The 18747-nt window shown below is 41.5% G+C and overlaps 1 protein-coding gene across 1 annotated transcript in view; it reads left to right on the forward strand.

Annotated features, from left to right (window-relative positions):
- Positions 1-16898: 16898 nt before the first annotated feature.
- csmd3b (CUB and Sushi multiple domains 3b) overlaps positions 16899-18747 on the forward strand; it is a 253514-nt gene continuing 251665 nt past the window's right edge. Inside the window, exon 1 of the mRNA XM_028431853.1 lies at positions 16899-17157. Within this exon, the coding sequence (XP_028287654.1) occupies positions 16899-17157 (259 nt within the window). The remainder of the gene's footprint in view (positions 17158-18747) is intronic.

Here is an 18747-nt window from a genome sequence, read left to right on the forward strand (position 1 = left end):
AAAATAGCTAAGATGAAGAAAAGACAGCTAACCAGTTGTGTGGTGGCTGCTCTTTTTACCTTCAAGTCAGTACATATACAGTATTATTCGGAACAATAAGTTGACTCTACAGTGTAATATCATTAGTTTTTAATTAAATTTAATTAATTGTTTTGATTCTTCGCTTATGTAGTTTACTCACACAGGCAGAGTTTAAAACTGACATTGTTTCTCATTGTCACGTTGTGATCTTGGCGTTTTTGTTCCAATTTGCTTAGTCCGCGAGCTTGCCGTGAGCACTGCCTGCAGCTGTGTGCCTTTGATTTGAATGAGACATGCTACTAATGTCAAGAAGCCACTTCAAGCAGAGTGGTATAATGTATATTTTTTCATTGCTGAGAATAACAAAGCTTCGTCTAATTTTTGTAGGTGTATTTTATGTGTCCCGATAGAACTTGCAGATGAGTTTTTTTTCTCCTTTTTTTTAACCAATGCAATTTTTGAAACTGTTTAGCTTTTTAATCTCTAATAGCAACAGCATGACCTTGAGCAGAGAAATGATTTCACGTTTGTCTATGAGTGTTAGAGGGCATGTTATACTCGTGTGTCTGCATAATAGGATCTGAAAAGAATTTTTCTTAAAACTACATGTAAGGCATCATTATCGCTCCTACTTCAGGATAGGTACTTCAAGATATAAGACTCAAGAGTACCTATGAGTTTAAACAAGAAAGGAACATACAAAAAGCTTGTATGGAAGTGGGATAATAACTGATTCTGTGGTGTCCATAGGGAGTCCAAGCCTGTGACCTCACCATGTACTTTGAAGGCACAATAATACATATATTTATAGAAATTTCACAGAAATGCATTGAGAAAAATACATATTGGAAGCTCCATATTACTACAACATATTTTTTGTACCAAGAAATCAAACCCAAAAATTGATATGATGTTATGTCTAGCAGGTAGTTACAGTAGTTGTTTGAAAGGCTTACATGAGGCTTATAACAGCTGTCTCCACCTCTGCTGTGCTCCGCTCTCTCAGAATCATCTGCCACTGATCTTCACTAGCATATTTAAAAGCCCTGAGGTTTCTGGTTTTGACCACTGCAGCGAAGAACTCTTCACTACCTCAAGGGTTTGCCTCTACTCTGAGTCGGCCACATTTCGTCGCATCTGTTTATCTGAACAGAAACTCTTTCATCTGCTCAAATGTTGCAGTCTGCAACAGCTCTGGTGTGCAGTACTTGAGAGTCAGCTCCCATCAGTCATGCATTAGCATAACATGAAGCATTCCTGAAGTTTAATTTTGCTTTCACTGGCACTCATAGGCCAAAAGCCTTGGGCTTTGTTAATGTATATATGACATAAGGTAATAAGGCAAGTGAAAGATTAAAACCAAAACTTCATAAATATTAGTTGGCTTCTATATTGGTGTTTTGTCTGCTATGCATAACAGCAAGCCCAGGTATTCTGCTTTAATAATCACACCAGAATGAGATTTAAAGTTGGCTGGCCTTTGGGATCACCTTTGTGTAGTTTACCCACATGTCTGGATTTTCAGAACATCCTCAGCACAGCACACTGAGCAGGAGAGAACACAAACACTGGAAGCAGAAGATATCAGCTGTCTGTAAAGTCCAGGAAAAAAAACTGACCATTGCATTTATTGACCAGGAGGTCAAGGTCATGTATCATGAAGATGGATTGAGAAAAATCCAAAATGCAATCTACATTCAATGCCAAAAAACAGACTTGAGTACAAATATTGGTTGCAAAAGCCATTAAAGTGAACATACCATGACCATGCAGCAACAATCAACATGTCATATTACCATTTGCCAGAAAATACATCTATGTTAGAATGTTAAAATTGTTTTTCACATTTGCTTAATTTTAATGATGCTAATGGTCATTTTTGCTTGTGATATGAATCCATCCAAACTTTTCACCTAAGAATCCCAAGTGCTGGCTCACCATTTGTATGTCCAGTCCTTAGCACTGACATGCTGATATCATCATACGTCCTTTTGAATTGGCAGTCTGTAAATAATATGTTCAAACGTGCTCAGCTACTGCTTGGAAGCAACCTTAGCAGTAGGACTGTCTGTTGTATTATCCTCAGTTCCACTGTCTCTTGTGCACCAACCCCTGCCCTCCCTCATGTAGGGCAGGTGTAACACTGCTTTGTTAAGTCAGTGGTGCTTGTTTAAGAGGTTTTCCCTTAAGGCTTAGCAGCAGGGAACTAGTTTAAAAACAGCCAGCTGGTGCCATAGTGATGCTACTGCCAGATTATTATTAATCCTCACTCATCACCTCTATGACATGTTGGAAAGCAGCCACTTCTTTGCAGCTAGGAAAATGGTGACAGTCCATCTTTTATATCCCTCTCTAATCCTCCTCATCTAAACATTAGTTCACCCTAAGGTCCCACTTTTTTCAGCAGTAATCGCAGCAGCACTGTTCTCTTCTAACTTTACAGGTGTGTGTTCTCTAGATTTGTCCTTAAAGTGGGCATCCTCCCCAAACCCTTCACCTCACCTGAACAGACCTCCCCCTTACCTTAAATAGACTCAAGGTTCCAGCATTAAATAATTCATCTCACTGACAGATTTGTCCCCACACCTTAAAATAGTCAAGATGCTGACTACATATTTATGGTACTCTCTGGTAGGGCTGGGCTGAAACCCAATTTAAGTTTTTGATCATATTTTTTTCTCCCCACATTGCCCAAAAACAATACATTTTGAAAATTAACCTCCCAATCCAGTCTGTTTTAGCAGGGGTCTCATCTCAGGTCCCCATTTTAAGAGATACCCAAACAACCTGACCCAGTACATATTGTTACACCTGTTAACAACAATATATATGTATGTATTTCTCCTGACATGTAGAAAACAAATCCTTACAAAAGAAATTTCACTGTTGTTTGTCTCCTTGCTGAGAACACTTCTGCAGCATGTCATGCCAACCCTGTCCAATCTGACCAATGTTCCTTTTAAAAAGTGTGCCCTGGTAAGCCAGGCTACGCTTTTATTCTAGCTTATCAGGTTGATTTGCTTTTTTTAAAAAAAACTGGGTGAAGAAAAACAGCACTGTTGAAAATTTTATTTGCTTGAACTTAATAAATACTTAAAGAAGCATCATGTAAGGAGTGTGTCCAGACAAATCTTTCTATTTCTAATTAAAACAAGATGATATTTGTATTGGCACACATGCTCAAGACATTGGAATCAGACATGAAAGAAGTTGTAGTCATCCATACACTAAGAACCTGAAAAAAATGTTAGCCAACTCTGTGTTGTTAAATTATTACATGACGCATGCAGGCTATTTTTTGGAAGCTCGTCCAAAGGGATTTCCTGTTCCCCAGCACTGCCGTATGGCTCTCAGTATAATAGGGTTAGGGATCAAACCCAACACAAACAAGTCCATTCCTGGCAGGGAGTGGAAATGAGCCTTCTACATGTGCGCCCAAATCCAGAATTATTGAGATTCATAAAACAGAACAAAGCATCTGCACGGCTTTAAAAATCAGGCACTCGTTCACGTTGCCAGCCTGCATACAACATAAAAAATACTGCTCGTCTGTGAAGAAGGAAGTACTATGGCTATGATTTATTTATTTATTTTATAAAGAATGATAGACAAATAAAGCTTCACATGTGGCACCACTCCTGTTTTTCAAGTATTTTGAACTTGTAGAAAACTTTTGATTTCAGCTGTCCCCAGGTGTGAAATCCCAGACGGGGAAAGGCCAGCTGTGGAGGCCGCTCATTTTCTAGCTGAGAAAAACAAGAGAACTTAATAGCCAAATGTTTTCCACAAATAACGGTGAGCATAATACATAACAACTCCTAAATCTGCTGCAGTTAAAATTAATACCACCGCAAACACTCCCTGCACTCAAACACAGCTACAGTCTGTTTGTCAGTTGGTTTAACACCTCCTCTCTTAGCAGGTGCACAACACACTCACTGTTTGAGAGGCCATAAAACCTCCCTCTCACCACGCTTCCAATCTTAAGTACATCAAATTCACTACTTAAACCAATATAAAATTACACCACTAGCAGCTGTGGAAAAAAACAGTGGAGCCCCAGGAGTGAAACCTATCATATTTGATGCTTGGAAGCAGTGGTCCAGTAGCAGAGGGTGTGAAGAGCATGAAGGAAGAGGATGTACGTTCTTGGCCCTTAAATCATTGGGGACTAATTGACTTCATCCTGCACAGATGTCTCTCCACCTTAACAGAAATGGCTTTATTGAATGATAACTGGCAAAATCCCTTATCTGTCAGATTGCTCCTGTCATGAGGATAAAAAGTAAAAGCGCAGCAGGAGAACCTGACCTTTACGTACAGTAGACTCTCTTCAAGCCTTCTTTTGCTCTTTAATCTTTTTCTCCATTCTTCACTTTCTTTTGTTTCTGCCTTTCCTAACACTTCTTATTTTTCCTATTTTCTTTCTGTAAAACTTTAAATAATAGCCGTTTACAGGCCTGGTTCGATTATGGATTTGGAATAAGCCGGGTCTGATTTTCTGATAAGGTAAGGAGCAAATATATAACTATAAATATAACATAAAAAACAGCAATTTATGCCAACGTGTGACGTTGCCATGGAGACACATAAACAAGGCTAAAGAAATGTACAATGATATTAATGATAGAAAGGATGTGGACAACTTTTCAGCTAGTTCTGGATGGCTTTTTCGCCAGAATAATTAAAGGCCTGCCCCAAATAGCCGCCTGTCCTAAATATAAGCAGGACAATTTTGTGATTTAGGCAAATAAAGGCCCGGGCTATTATTTGAAGTTTTACAGTACTCTAAAGTTAGGATTCAGTCATAGCTCTTTTCCCAGCAGAACTGAAACCCTTACATTAACTGAACCAGTTTCCCTCTTAGTTTACAATTCAAATAGAATTTCTAAAACTTTTATTTCACATTTTCCAGATATGGATCAGACTTCTGGCCAGAAGTGTTCTTTCCTATCTCAAACTCACATCATTTGCTCTGGAGCTTTGAGAAAGTTTCTTGCAAAAATGTAATTTTGCTGAATGTTCTCAGGGCGATTGCTGAGCAACACATTATTGCTCTGCTGACCAGGTATCTGTATGTGTATTTAACATTAGCAAACCCTCAAGCTCTCTAAGTGAGACATCAAACATCTTTTCTTGCACATTTAGCCATATTTGATCACTAATAGAGGCAGCTCCTGGAGAGGGATATGTGAATAAGCACTACGGTTTAAAGAGGGGTGTTAAGTAAGTTACCTTATAGCCTGACCCCAGGGGCCCTTTTTCCCTACTTTTTTCTTCGTTTGCCTTTTGGTTGACTTTATGTTTTGGGGTTGAACATACAGAGTATGCCATCATGTGTACTATTCATGAACTTGAACTCTTGGTATTCAGTGTCTGTGTCAATGACCATTTAATATGATACACAGCTGCTGATAGATACTCAGTGGTTTTTTTTTCTGTGATCACAGCCATGACCTTTGAGTAATTGGATGGTATCTCAGACCACTAGTTCACATTGCTCATGTGATCATAATGCTCCTTGTCACCCTAGACCTCCATCTTCTCTCTGAATATCTTGTTTGCACTATACTAAGGAATAAAATATCAGCGACCGTTTCTAATGTTGTGTTATTTTTATTTCTTTAGTGTCTTAAGTACCATTGCAGATGCAGAATTGAAGAGAGAGTTGAGAGTGGTTGGTTTAAAAATTGGTATTGTGTTCTAAGTATGTGCTGCTACATAAGGCTGACTGCCAAAAGACATGTTCTTCTACATTATATTGATTATCCGGTAGATTAGTTTGTTTTTAATAAACTCATTCTGTAAAAATGTTATATTTATACCTCTCCAGCTTACAAGATCATATTTGGTGATGATATGAATTAGTTGTTTAGTTCGGTCTTGTACTATTTTGATATAATTAGATCAATTATGTGTACTCTGGCATTAGAACGTTGACACTGCTGTCAAGCAACAAGCACTGAGCATCTGCTTTTTTTTTTTTGTCTCTCACTAACTTCTCTTTTGCCGAGCCGTTCAGTTGCTGTCTATCACAATCTCGACCACTCCACCACTTTGACACATTTGTCTGTCTCGCTCTTCAGATAATTGTCACGAATGCAGTAGGCCTTTGTGAAGGACAACAGTGTTCTTCACATGATTATGTGCCACAAGTGAGATGAAAAATGGATGTGATGCAAGGTGCCAACAAACACTGTGAATGTGAATGAAGTCTAGAGGCAAAATTAAGAAGTAGATTTTTTTTACACTAAGGAGCACCTGTAATTAAGGGCTTGACTGCTTTGAATGACACGTGAGATAACACAACTGTCACTCTAGATATAGATGTGTTCTGGGTTTTAATATTATGACTGTGATGATCTGTGTGAACCCCTATCTAACACAGACTGCATGCTGTGGTTGAGTGTGTGCAGCGTTGGCTGTGCTAGTTGAGCGTTGTATTAAAGTGCATGTTGGTACCACAGTAACAGCTGGACAACACACAGTGCCATAGATTAAACAACATGAGCACAAAGTCCAAACAACGCACAGGCACAGCTTTACCTGTCACTGCCAGCCACAGCAGCTTTGCTCTTAGCCAAAGGGTGTGTGCTGTGAGAGATCAGTATTAAACGCATCATGTAATACTACAGATGGATCAGAAGGAATTGATATTATTGCCTCAAATCTTAGTGCAAGCTTATGCTTATTGCTGATAAGGATTCTCAGTCATTCAGGTCATTTTATATTTAAGATTAAGATTCAGCTTCATCTGTTCTGCTGCAAGGTAACAAAAACCCTTAAAAATATATATACAGACACAAGGATATAGTTGACCTTTTGACTTGCAATCAGTCCTGTCATCTAATATATAAAATCATATCCATGGATATATAAAATACCTCTTTTGATTTTTTTCTGTTTATTAGAAAATTTCAATATGGACCCATCTGGCAAACCCCAGTGTGACACAGTCCAGCTCTCAGGGGCAGCATTTTAGCTCTAACTGCACCATGGCTGTTGCCTAGGTAACTTGTCGTCTTGTGTCTCTTGATCTTTTAAAGGCGGGTCATCTAAGCACAGCGATGTATATGAGTTTCCTGTAACCTGATCGAGGAGTCATTTTGAACAGGCACAGTGTTATTCCCATAACACAGCAAGCTTAATTTACAGAGATGATGCGTAACCCATTAAAGGACACTAAAGCAAAGAAAAACACAGTTAATAAGTCTCCTGTCTACAGGTTGGCTTAAGATGTGCATTTAGGGCTTTGGGTCAATTGGACAGTTGCACCATGGTGGTTCTGGTGTTAAGACAATGATTGCAGATAGCATTATGGTCAAAAGCCTGTAGTGTACACATGCATTTTGTCCTGCTGGAGTAAGTGAGTGGATTAAATCAAGTTTTAACTTCATTTCAATAACCATCAATAGTCAGTGTGCTTTAAATTAGAACAAGACTTGTACTGTGTGGAGCCTCTCTACCTTGAATAAAAACTTGAATAATCATTACTTTACCTGAATGTGATAAAGTTAGGAAGCAGTCTTTCAACTTTTAATTAGATAAAACAAAAAAAGATCTGAAGTAGGTCACTAACAAACCGACAAGAGCAGCAGACAGCGTGTGCAAAGAGACAGGGCTCTGCACAGCATGTTTGTGGCCCTGTGACACAGACCTGAAAATCTCCACACGAAACACTCACACACACTTGCTGCTAATTTACAGCGAGACAAACAAAAATACAAAAATAAGGTGAGAACATTTTTCAAACATACCAAGTTATTAAAAATATTACATAGAAGTCATATTTCTGTTTTCCTCAATGTGCACACCAGTGTCACCTGTTGCCCTGACCCTAGCTGATTCTCCCACATCATCATACTGGCTGCTGTCCTTCTCCTTCTCCCCTCCCCCACCTCCTCCTTCTCTCCATCTCCCTCCTCATTAGCTACAGCTATCTCTTCCTGACTCTTTCTTGCTGCTTCACTGGTTGAAGTCTGGAAATATTTGAAACAAATTAATTGGATAGCTAACCATGCTGGTCAGACTGTTCAGCTCTCCCACTGTGTTTTCTAAGTACTCTGCTTTGCTAATATCTCTGGTCCAGAATCCGTTTGTACCTCCTCGGGTCTTTTGGGTCTTTGAAAATATTTTTTCAACATTCACCTAGGTTGAGAGTAGACAGTTGGCATTAGAATTAAATATTTAACATAACGTTAGCCGCTTGAATAAGTAATATTGACTAGCAGGTGTGTGTATATAGTGTGGTGACCTTTTCAACTGTAGTGTCTGTGTCTCCTACCACCACAACAGAAAACATCTGTTTGTCTGCGCAGCCTCGCTGAATGTCTGACTCTTCATGCAATAAGAGACAATTATCCACTTGTTAATCAGCTGTGGATGCTGTTGCAGACAGAAAAATGCTAGTTTAGGTGCCAGATATACTTTGGAAACCATTAATGTATGTGGTTTGCCCATAGAAACACTGCTTTTAGAAGTAGAGTCTGTGTGTCTCTGGAGAGCAGTGGCTGCTTCCCCCAACTGTCCTTTTTGTTACTGGCCAAAATGCATTTTTTGAGAAAAATGCTATAAAGTTTCATACAAGAGTCTAAACAGTGGGGAGGAAATAGAACACACACACACAAATCCTCCAGTTTGTGCAGACCTCTTCCCATCTAGACTTTCTTTTATATTTTTATATATTCATTATATCTGCTCTCGTGAACGACAGAGGAGGTTCATTGCCAGAGATCCTAAGGAGGCAGATGCATTGTTTGTTAGGTTTGGGAAAAGATCATAGTTTGGGTGCAGCACTAGATGTACAGTGAGAAAAATAAGTATTTGAACACCCTGCTATTTTGCAAGTTCTCCCACTTAGAATTCATGGAGGGGTCTGAAATTTTCATCGTAGGTGCATGTCCACTGTGAGAGACATAATCTAAAAAGAAAAATCCAGAAGTCACAATGTATGACAATTTATTTGTATGATACAGCTGCAAAAAATATTTGAACACCTGAGGAAACTTAATAGTTGGTACAGTAGCCTTTGTTTGCCATTACAGAGGTCAAACGGTTCCTGTAGTTTTTCACCAGGTTTGCACACACTGCAGGAGGGATCTTGGCCCACTCCTCCACACAGCTCTTCTCTAGATCATGCTTCACAGTAGGGATGGTGTTCTTGGGATGGCACTCATCATTTTTCTTCCTCCAAACACGTTTAGTGAATGTGACCAAAATGTTCTATTTTGGTCTCATCTGACCACAGGACTTTCTCCCATAACTCCTCTGGATCATCCAAATGGTCATTGGCAAACTCAAGACGGCCTTGACATGTGCTGGTTTAATTAAGCAGGGGAACCTTCCGTGCCATGCATGATTTCAAACCATGAGGCATTACCAACAGTAACCTTGGAAACAGTGGTCCCAGCTCTTTTCAGGTCATTGACCAGCTCCTCCCGTGTAGTTCTGGGCTGTTTCCTCACCTTTCTTAGGATCAATGAGACCCCACGAGGTGAGATCTTGCATGGAGCCCCAGTCCGAGGGACATTGACAGTCATGTTTAGCTTCTTCCATTTTCTGATGATCGCTCTAACAGTGGACCTTTTTTCACAAAGCTGCTTGGCAATTTCCCCGTAGCCCTTTCCAGCCTTGTGGAGTTGTACAATTTTGTCTCTGCTGTGTTTGGACAGCTCTTTGGTCTTGGTTATGTTAGTAGTTGCAGTCTTACTGATTGTATGGGGTGGACAGGTGTCTTTATGCAGCTAAAGACCTGTGCATCTGATTTAGGATAATAAATGGAGTGGAGGTGGACTTTTTAAAGGCGGACACAGGTCTTTGAGGGTCAGAATTCTAGCTGATAGACAGGTGTTCAAATACTTTTTTGCAGCTGTATCACACAAATAAATTGTTAAAAAAACCATACATTGTGATTTCTGGATTTTTCTTTTTAGATTATGTCTCTCACAGTGGACATGCACCTATGATGAAAACGTCAGACCCCTCCATGATTTCTAAGTGGGAGAACTTGCAAAATAGCAGGGTTTTCCTCACTGTACCATCTAGTGCTGCACCCAGACTATGATCTTTTCCCAAACCTAACAAAGACATTTAGATGCTCAAACTCCAGTAGAGGAGCCCTGTGTGCATCAAATACTTATTTTCCTCACTGTATGTTCAGCTTCCAGTTTCCAGGATAAACATGTAAGTGGTAGGAAAATCTCAACCAACTTCTATTAGTAGATGTATTAGCTGTCTTTATTTTATTTGAAAAATATGATCTTTTATTCAACTAGGACAATTTTTATAGAAATAAATGAAAAGACTGTACCACTGATAAACGTTTAAAGAGATGTGCATGTGTGTGCTCTATTTCATTCTCTCCCTCTCTCCCCTCTTTTGATGATTTCCTTAGTGTGACCTCATTGTTCACTTCATTAAACTAGATGCCATAAATTCAACTCCTCTCTTCCCAAACACACAGCACAGTTCACATACTAACACACAGGCACACACTCACAAGCACTCCTTATTTATTTGGTGCTGTTACTGACAGCCTCTCGGTTGGTGCTGGATTTACAACCCCTAAACCACCCTGCCTGTGTGCAAGTTTGCAAGTGTATGTGATTGAGGACATGTTTGTGTCCTGCTCTGATAGTGTAGAGAGGAAAGAGGTAGTGAAAAGGGGAACGAGATGTAGATAAATAACCGTTTTAGAAGATTCCTCCTCTCCTGCAGGCGGTGTGTTAAACTGAGAAAAAGGGTACTGACAGAGAGAGAGAGAGAGATCAGGCAGTACAATACTTAGATTCAGTCCATCTCACTCACAATGGCTGCTCACCACAATCTATCACTGCTTTATTAGAGATTAAGCACAAAACACCTATGACCACACACAGACACACACACACACACATGGTGCAGCTGAGTGCAGCAGATTGCAACCAAATCACCACCATCTGAAAGTAATGTGAAATGGTGGCTGGGGGCCATGTCCGCTTCACCCCTTGAAAAGTAGACGCCACATCAATATCTCACTTCAATGTGCAATAACACCAAGAGGGTTGCTCTCAGGCGAGTTTTTAATACTCCAAATAGTTTTCTTCTTTCCCGTGTCACTGGTGACACATTCTTCTCTTATCAACTGTAACACTTAAAGATAAATGTCATTGGGAAAGATGGCAGGGTGTGTCCAAGCATCAGGAACATTCTGGATATGCAAACTTTTATATACAAGGTGGCTCTGTCACATGTGTGAGTTCAAACAGCTGTGAAATGATCAGAACTGGGGTCATTGTCATCTCTGTTGTAGTCATAGGACAGCACATTCTTTACTGCAGTAGCACCTCACATCACACTGTTCCTCCCCTCTTCCCAATTTCAATCAGATGGCATCTGTATCTTTCCTCACAATAACCGACAGTAACGCTCCTGATGTTGTCATCAGGGCCAAAACCTGGTGTGCACGCAATTGTATGTGTGTGTGTGTGTGCTTGCAATAGCCACTGGCACCTTGTTGTAAAGTCAATGATGCTGCCTCTTGTTGTACATTGCCCCCTGTCGCACACGCACACATTCATATGCAATCTGTCTGTCTCCATACACACCCACGAGCAACATTAGTTTTACACAGGCAGCTGGTGATAAACAAATATGCTCTTTGTTGCAGAGTGTGTGGGCACAAATGCCTCTGTATGTATATATATATGTGTGTGTGTGTTTGCAAAATGGGAATCAGTCAATTGTGTCGACAGCAGCCGCCTTCCCGCCCTCCGGCACTGCGGCTTCTGATTGGATATCTCGTTAGTCTATTACCACATTAGTGGATGTCCCATTGAGGGACCGTGCTCCACTGAAAAAAAAAAAAAAACATAAATCCATCCTCTTGTTTCAAGATTTCCTACAAATGGGATTCCCATATTCCATAGTTGCAGCTAAGCCGTCTGTGCATTTACTGACATGACCGGTTTATGCCAGTCCCAGAAGGGCTCAAGTCAAACAGTCAGAATACACATCTGGCTGTTTTTTCTTGATGCCACCATGCTGTGATGCTGATGCTGTCCTGCTGCTCTGGAGAATAGCAACTACATCTGGAGAGATTCCACTGTATATGAAACATGCTTGGCAGTGGACAGTGTCATTCAGCAGCACATGTAGTTGGTATTCACTGTAGTATTCTGTTATTAAAGGGATAATTCATGTATCATTCTGCTAATCTTGTTTCAATTAGGGATATAGTGTTGTGTCTCATACTCGGCTTAAAAATTGAGACTGTATTGTCGAGATCCAAGTGGTTGTCTGCCTCTGGTAATCTAGCCGATGTACCCTAGATGTCACTAAAATCTGTTGCTTGCTTATATTAAAACTAAAGTACCTTTCCAGCTGCAGAAAAACTGCACTTGTTGAGTCAAGGGATACAGCGGGAATCCAGCAGAGAGGCTGGACATGCATTACTTTATAAAGCAGGATATAGTCAGCAGAGACCATCCAGAAACTGAGCTGCTTTTGGTCAAATTGCTCTCTGATGTGCAGTAATGAGTCATCGTGCTGTCACGAATGGGCTGTTTTTAATGGTTTCTGTCACTGACACCATCCCTGAGGGAGCCTGTGTGTGCCTCACAGTGTGGAATTGTTTCTTTTCCTTTTACAGAAAATGAGCATCTCATAATACAGACAGACAGCGTTGCTGCTTCTTGCAGGTTACTAATGAATTCCCTTTAAGCTTTGCTTGCCTATTGCTGCTTTTGCATTGTGGATTATTGCTTGAGGATAATTCAGTCACGAAACACAATACATGTGTAAAAAGGTTGTTAAAAGATTTGGTATGTCCCATTGTGCCATCCACAATTGCTGCAATAAGGATCATAAATGGAGAAAAAATAAAATTGCTGTTTTATTTGTCAGCTGTTGGCTGGGGAGTGTCATCTCCAATCATCAAAAACACACTGATTGTTGTGTTTACAACAATTGCACAGTAATGGATACAAATAAATAGGCTTTTGGAAAAATAACAATCATATATGCAACCTTATTTGAACCAGTGGGATTATTCAGGTCATGCTGACGGGCTCAGTTCTGTCAGCCATGTTGCTTTGAACAATAGGCTGAAGGCTCTACCTGCTTGTTGATGTACAGATTAAGCTGCTCTGGATGAAGTGTAATATACAGCAGTGTAAGTAAAGTATGGAAGTTGAACCTTAGTTTGCTGGGTTTCTAGGACAAGCTGGAATATATTACATGTGCTTGTTCTGTGTGTCTACTTGTGAGGGCAAAGGACCATTGAGAAAAGTGAATTACTCATGCACATCTGCTGCATTTTCTTTCTCTCAAGTACATTTCCATTTTATTTTTTTCTAGCCACAGACACGCCTCCTTCACTTTCTATATTATCTTCTAACCTGTATTTTTTGCATCTTGTACCTTCCATTTTTTTCCTTCCACCCTCTGCTCTGTCTCTCTTTGCTTTTCCTTTCCTTGCTCCTTACATTTCATCCCTCCTTTCCATCCCTTTCAGTCCTTTTGGCTGTCCTCTCCCGAGTCCCCTTCTCTCTCTTATTCTATATTCTCTCGCCTTCCCACGCCTGTATATTCCCTACCCGACACCCCCTCCCTTCATCCTCGATTAGTCTCGGCTCCCCCATTCTCCCTGTCTCACTCATCTCTCTTGTTCCTCCACTTCCTTTCTCTCTCCCTCTCTCTCTCTCCTAGGACGTGAACCTCACACATGGCTTATTGATTTGTGAAAGCAACACAGACTGAAGCTGAAGTATAGGCCCCAGAAACGTGCACACGGGGGATTTTTGTGTCACACATGCACTCCTGTTGATGCATATAGACAGCATGTACAGCATACATGCGCACAGTTGTGCTTTGAATATTTAGATGATGCCAAAATGATTAACACCAGGTTTGTGATGGGGAGAATGTGAGGGAGGAGGAGGAGGGAGAGAGAATGTGCCTGTAGATGGCAGAAGAGTGCTTTAAAGGGAACATGTGAAAGCTGCTTTCGCACAAACACACACACACACACACATTCAGGCATTCGGTCTTATATATTTCCTTTTACTCTCATGTTGGTGCATTTATAAAGCTACACCTGTGAGAATATACCTCACAGCCTTCAGAGAAGTGCCATAAACTGACCATACAGTAAATTGTTCCCATGACCGTGCAGCACTCACACAGATTACAGAGGAGCTGACTGACCGACTGACGTTTTTTTTTATTATGTTTAATTATGATATGGGAGTGAAATTGACCAGCAACATTAACAGTTTGCCTATTTTCCTTCAGGCTGCTTTGTGATGAGACTCATCTTGACGCCTGCTGGCATTTCAGATTTGACATGTCAATATTTGGTACTGTTTGGGTGTTTTTTTATCACTTTCTTTTCAATTAATTATTCGTGTAATATATTTAGAAGTCTATTGTCATGTTGGATGGCTTTATGTGCATGGATGTGTAATACAAAATTGACCATATTAAAAGTAAACAGAGAAACAGGGAGTGATTATGGTCTGACAACAGCATCACATAATTTATTACTTCAGTAATAAAAACTCACCCTTTCTACTATTAGCTGGGTTGGACCATCTGAAAAAGCCACCGACTAGCTGCCAGCTCTTTCCGCTCATATGGCCTCAAGATGAAGGACTCCACATCATCTTGAGTCTGAACACGACCCGTTCATAACCTTGGAGAAAAACCACATCCCATGCAGCAGGAAACGGACGGTCAGAGGCAAGACACTTCCCCCCAGGTGTGTTCAGATGCTTCTTCTGTAAGGTAAATAAAAAAAAAATGGAATGTGTGCAAACACAAATATTTATGTAACGTTATTGATGGCCCCACATACATTTAACCCTTAGCAAGAGCGAAACTGGATGGTGCAGTGGGTGGTGCGATGACTGGATGTGCATTTCAGATGCTATGGAGGAGAGGAATCATTTATATATTTGTTTTACACTTTAACGCAATTAACAGTTTGTATCTTTTATTTGGTCTTTTATTATTCTAAAAATCGATGTGTAATTTCACTCTTTTGCTTCAGTGTTTTGAGACAATAAATAAGAGAGGAATACACTTAAAGACATTTGCTACGCTTTAATGATATTACTTTAAGTTCTGAATAAAAGAAATAAAGTATGTGCCGATAGATTTAAACGTCGCTGAGAGAAAGAACTGCACCATATCTCTTATGGGTGCCCTCAGGTTCATTAAGACAGTACAATGCAATAAACGAGTTTCCAAGATGTGACATTATATGTATTATAAATAGTATAACTATTGAATGATGGATGACTGTACTGTATTACAGGCTAATCATTCTTTATTGATGCGTCAGTGCATTTTCCTTAAAGAAATATGGTAGATTCTTGCCATATTCCTTTTTTTCCATTGCATTTATTTTACTCTGATCTTTAAAGATGTAAAATACTGATTTGCCCACCTGAGTCTGTTGTTATGCTTCATGCCTATTTTGGTATATTTGCTGATTAAACTGTAAAGTTGGTCTTTCCCCCACATGTTGCCACAACCGATGTAAGTATTGGCTAACCACCTCACAGACCCACTGAAGCGCCTGCCACCAAACTCATCCTGTCTTGTATTGATTTTCATTTCAGAAGACAAAAAAAAAAAAATGTTGAAATGAGTGATGGCTGGTGAGCCCGTTGGTTCATGCGTAAAGTGTCATACATAGTGTTTATGGTTCATCTGTTTTTTTTTCTCCTTCCGGTGAAATTTGGAGTTAAGTTGTTGGCACGCGCCCATTCCTCTGTGCGAGTGGACAGCTCGTGCGTTCTGCCCTCTCCAGAAGCAGCTGCAATGGCAAAGACAGCACAGCTCCACGCACAGCTCCGTGCTCACAATAAACCATCACCCGGGTTTTAAGAGTCCATTTAGGTTGTTATTTCCGACCAAACGCACGTGAATAGAAGCGGGAGCTTATACGAGCAGCTCTTGAAGGCAGCATCTTCTGCGCACCGGCGGCCAAAAGCGGAGAGAGACGCACCAGGCGCTACAGCCGGAGCGCAGACCTGAGTGCACCGAGCGGAGGGGACGATGCGGGGCTCCTCTGCTTTCTGACAGCAAGAAGGATTCTCCTACTGTGTTTTTTTTTCCAGAAAGAACTAACAGGACTGTCACAACATTACGAGGAGGCTCCGTTCTCTGGCTTGTTTGGTAAGGGGTTTTTGGGGGAAAGGAGTGACTGCTGGCGCTGACTGTTAAAAAGAAGTGAAATGAATGATGAGAGAATAATGCTTTTCTCTTCTTTTCAGGAGGTGAAAGGTGCTAAATTCTCCTCACAGTTGCTTGTGAGAGAGGAAGAGGTTTGACAGACGGGTCCAGAGACGGAGGATTATCCGGACAGGAGAGAAATCCCTGTCCAGAAGGAAACAAGAGGAACAGGGGGATTGTATGAAGAAGAGACAACGTGAGGAGACGCAAAACGACACAGGAGGAGAGGCACATAAGGAAGGAGGCAGAAAGAGGGATCATTCAGAATGAAGAGGGGGTGCAGCCTGAGGGAAGTGTGGATTTGAAGCTCTCCCTTCCTCTCTGGCACTTTTTTTTTTTGCAATGGAACGGGACGGAATAGAGAGAAATTGACGACAAGCATTGCTGAAAAAGACCCGGCGGAGAGTGGATGTAAAGACAGAGACAACCTGTGCGCCCCTCTGTCTCTCTGTCTCTCTCTGTGGATGTTGACTGAATTCATTTTTTATTCCGGATATGAAGGATTTATCTAGTCTATGTTAGAAGGAGAAGGCAAAGAAAACGCTTCTCCCTTTCTCTCTCTCTCTCTCTCTTTTTCTCACCCTTCTCTCTCTCCCTCTCCCTCTCTCTCTCCCCCCTCTCTCTCTCTCTCCCCCTCCGTTTTCTGGATGTGAAGCAGCATGCGGCCCGGTGAGAGCTTAGAGGGCTCGCGCTCGGCTCGCGGAAGATGTATTGATGCTAATAATATTACTAACAGCGGCACGGCACCGTGTCTCGCGCACCTCTCGTCGGCAACGAGGAGGATGAAGAGGGCGACGACGACGACGAAGAGGAGGACGATGAGAGGGACGGAGGAGAGGATGAGGGACGGAGGAATGACGGTGATGCGCTGTTTTCTGTGGAGTCTGGTTCTCTGCTCGCTCTCCTCGCGCGCGCAAGGTAAGGGGATGCGACACAGGCGCACACACCGGGGCGCGCGCGCGCGCACGTGCGTTCAGGCTGGCACGCGCGCCGTCAGGGTCCGACTTGTTTTTTGGGTTTGTTTGTATTGTTTTGCTCTGACTGCGGAAAGAAAGATGAGAAGATTGAGGAAGATTCTTCTGTGTGTGGAAAAGAGTGTGTGGGGAGAGAGGGTGTCTGCGCGCGCGTGAGGATGTCTCTGAGGTGTCGGCGCATGAGTGTGAGGGGAGGTGTGCGTGTGGGCGCGCGAGCTGCGTGCGCGCCTGGATGTATATGTGGTGTGTTGCGGAGGGAAGCAGAGAAATAGAAATGGGCTTACAGGGAGGATGAAGGGAGAAGAAGGAGAGAGAGAGAGAGAGAGGGGGGACCAGCAACAGCATCTTTCCTCCCTCTCTCTCTCTCTCTCTCTCTCTCTCTCTCTCTCTCCCTCTCATCCTTCTCTTCAATACAGCCATTGAGCTGGTAGCCAATAAATATTCTTGCGGTAGCTCTTGGGCTGTGGCAGTGAACGTGAGTTGCTTATACCAAAGTGTGTGCAGGAGTGTGTGTGTGTGTGTGTGTGTGTGTGTGTGTGAACGTGAGTTGTATATAGTGATGAGGTCCAAGCCTTACACAGCATTTTATTCCCAAATCTCCACCAGCATTCTTCTTCTTCTTCTTCTTCTTCTTCTTTTTTTACTGTATTTCAGTCAAAAGAGGTTATATAATGGGTGTCTCCCCCTTTCTCTCTCTCTCTCTCTCTCTCTCTCTCACACACACACACACTTTCTGTCCTTGTCCCCCCCCCCCTCTCCCTGTCTTCCTTGCCCACACTTCTTTTCTCTGGAGTGAAATAAAATGTTAAAATATTCACAGTATGGCACACACTCTCTCCTGCTTTTCTTTGTCTGTCTTTCTTTTCCTTCCATTTTTAGTTTCCTGTCCTGTTCAGAACTGCTGTCCAAACACACACACACACACACACACATATATATATATGTGAGCATGTAGTACACACACACACACACACACACACACACACACACTGCTGTGTTAGGTGAGGCTTTTGTGTTGTGGAAACTTAACCATTTATGGTGGATGGAGGAGAGGAGGGGGTGAGAGAGTTCAGTGACAGAAGTGGGAGCGACAGAATAAGTTTAGTGACATAAGCTTTCTAACTGAACCTTCCTCTAGGTTTGTGAGAACACTCAACCAGGCTGATTCTGGTCAGGAAATGTGGTTGAAGATTTGGCGAGCGGTTCAAAAAATCCAGCTGATGTTGAGGAGCATTTGTCATTGTCATTGTAAAGTCTGCATGATCCTCCGGTGGAAGGAGAGTGTGTGTAGGCTGACTGAGCAGAAATACCAGATAATAGATTTTTACAGTGATTAAACACATTGACAACGTCTAGACACATGGCTGTGCAGCATCACAGATCAGGTGACAGAGAAAGGTGAATATATATGTAGAGAGAGAGAGAGAGTTCAGTTTGATGGACAGATGAGAGATTGTGATTTGTAGAGTGTTGACTGCACAAAAGAAAAAAAGCGGGTGGGATTTCCTCGGGCACAGAAGATCTAATTTTAAAT

This window comes from Parambassis ranga, chromosome 2 (assembly GCF_900634625.1).
Source record: "Parambassis ranga chromosome 2, fParRan2.1, whole genome shotgun sequence".
In the NCBI taxonomy this organism is placed as follows: domain Eukaryota; kingdom Metazoa; phylum Chordata; class Actinopteri; family Ambassidae; genus Parambassis; species Parambassis ranga.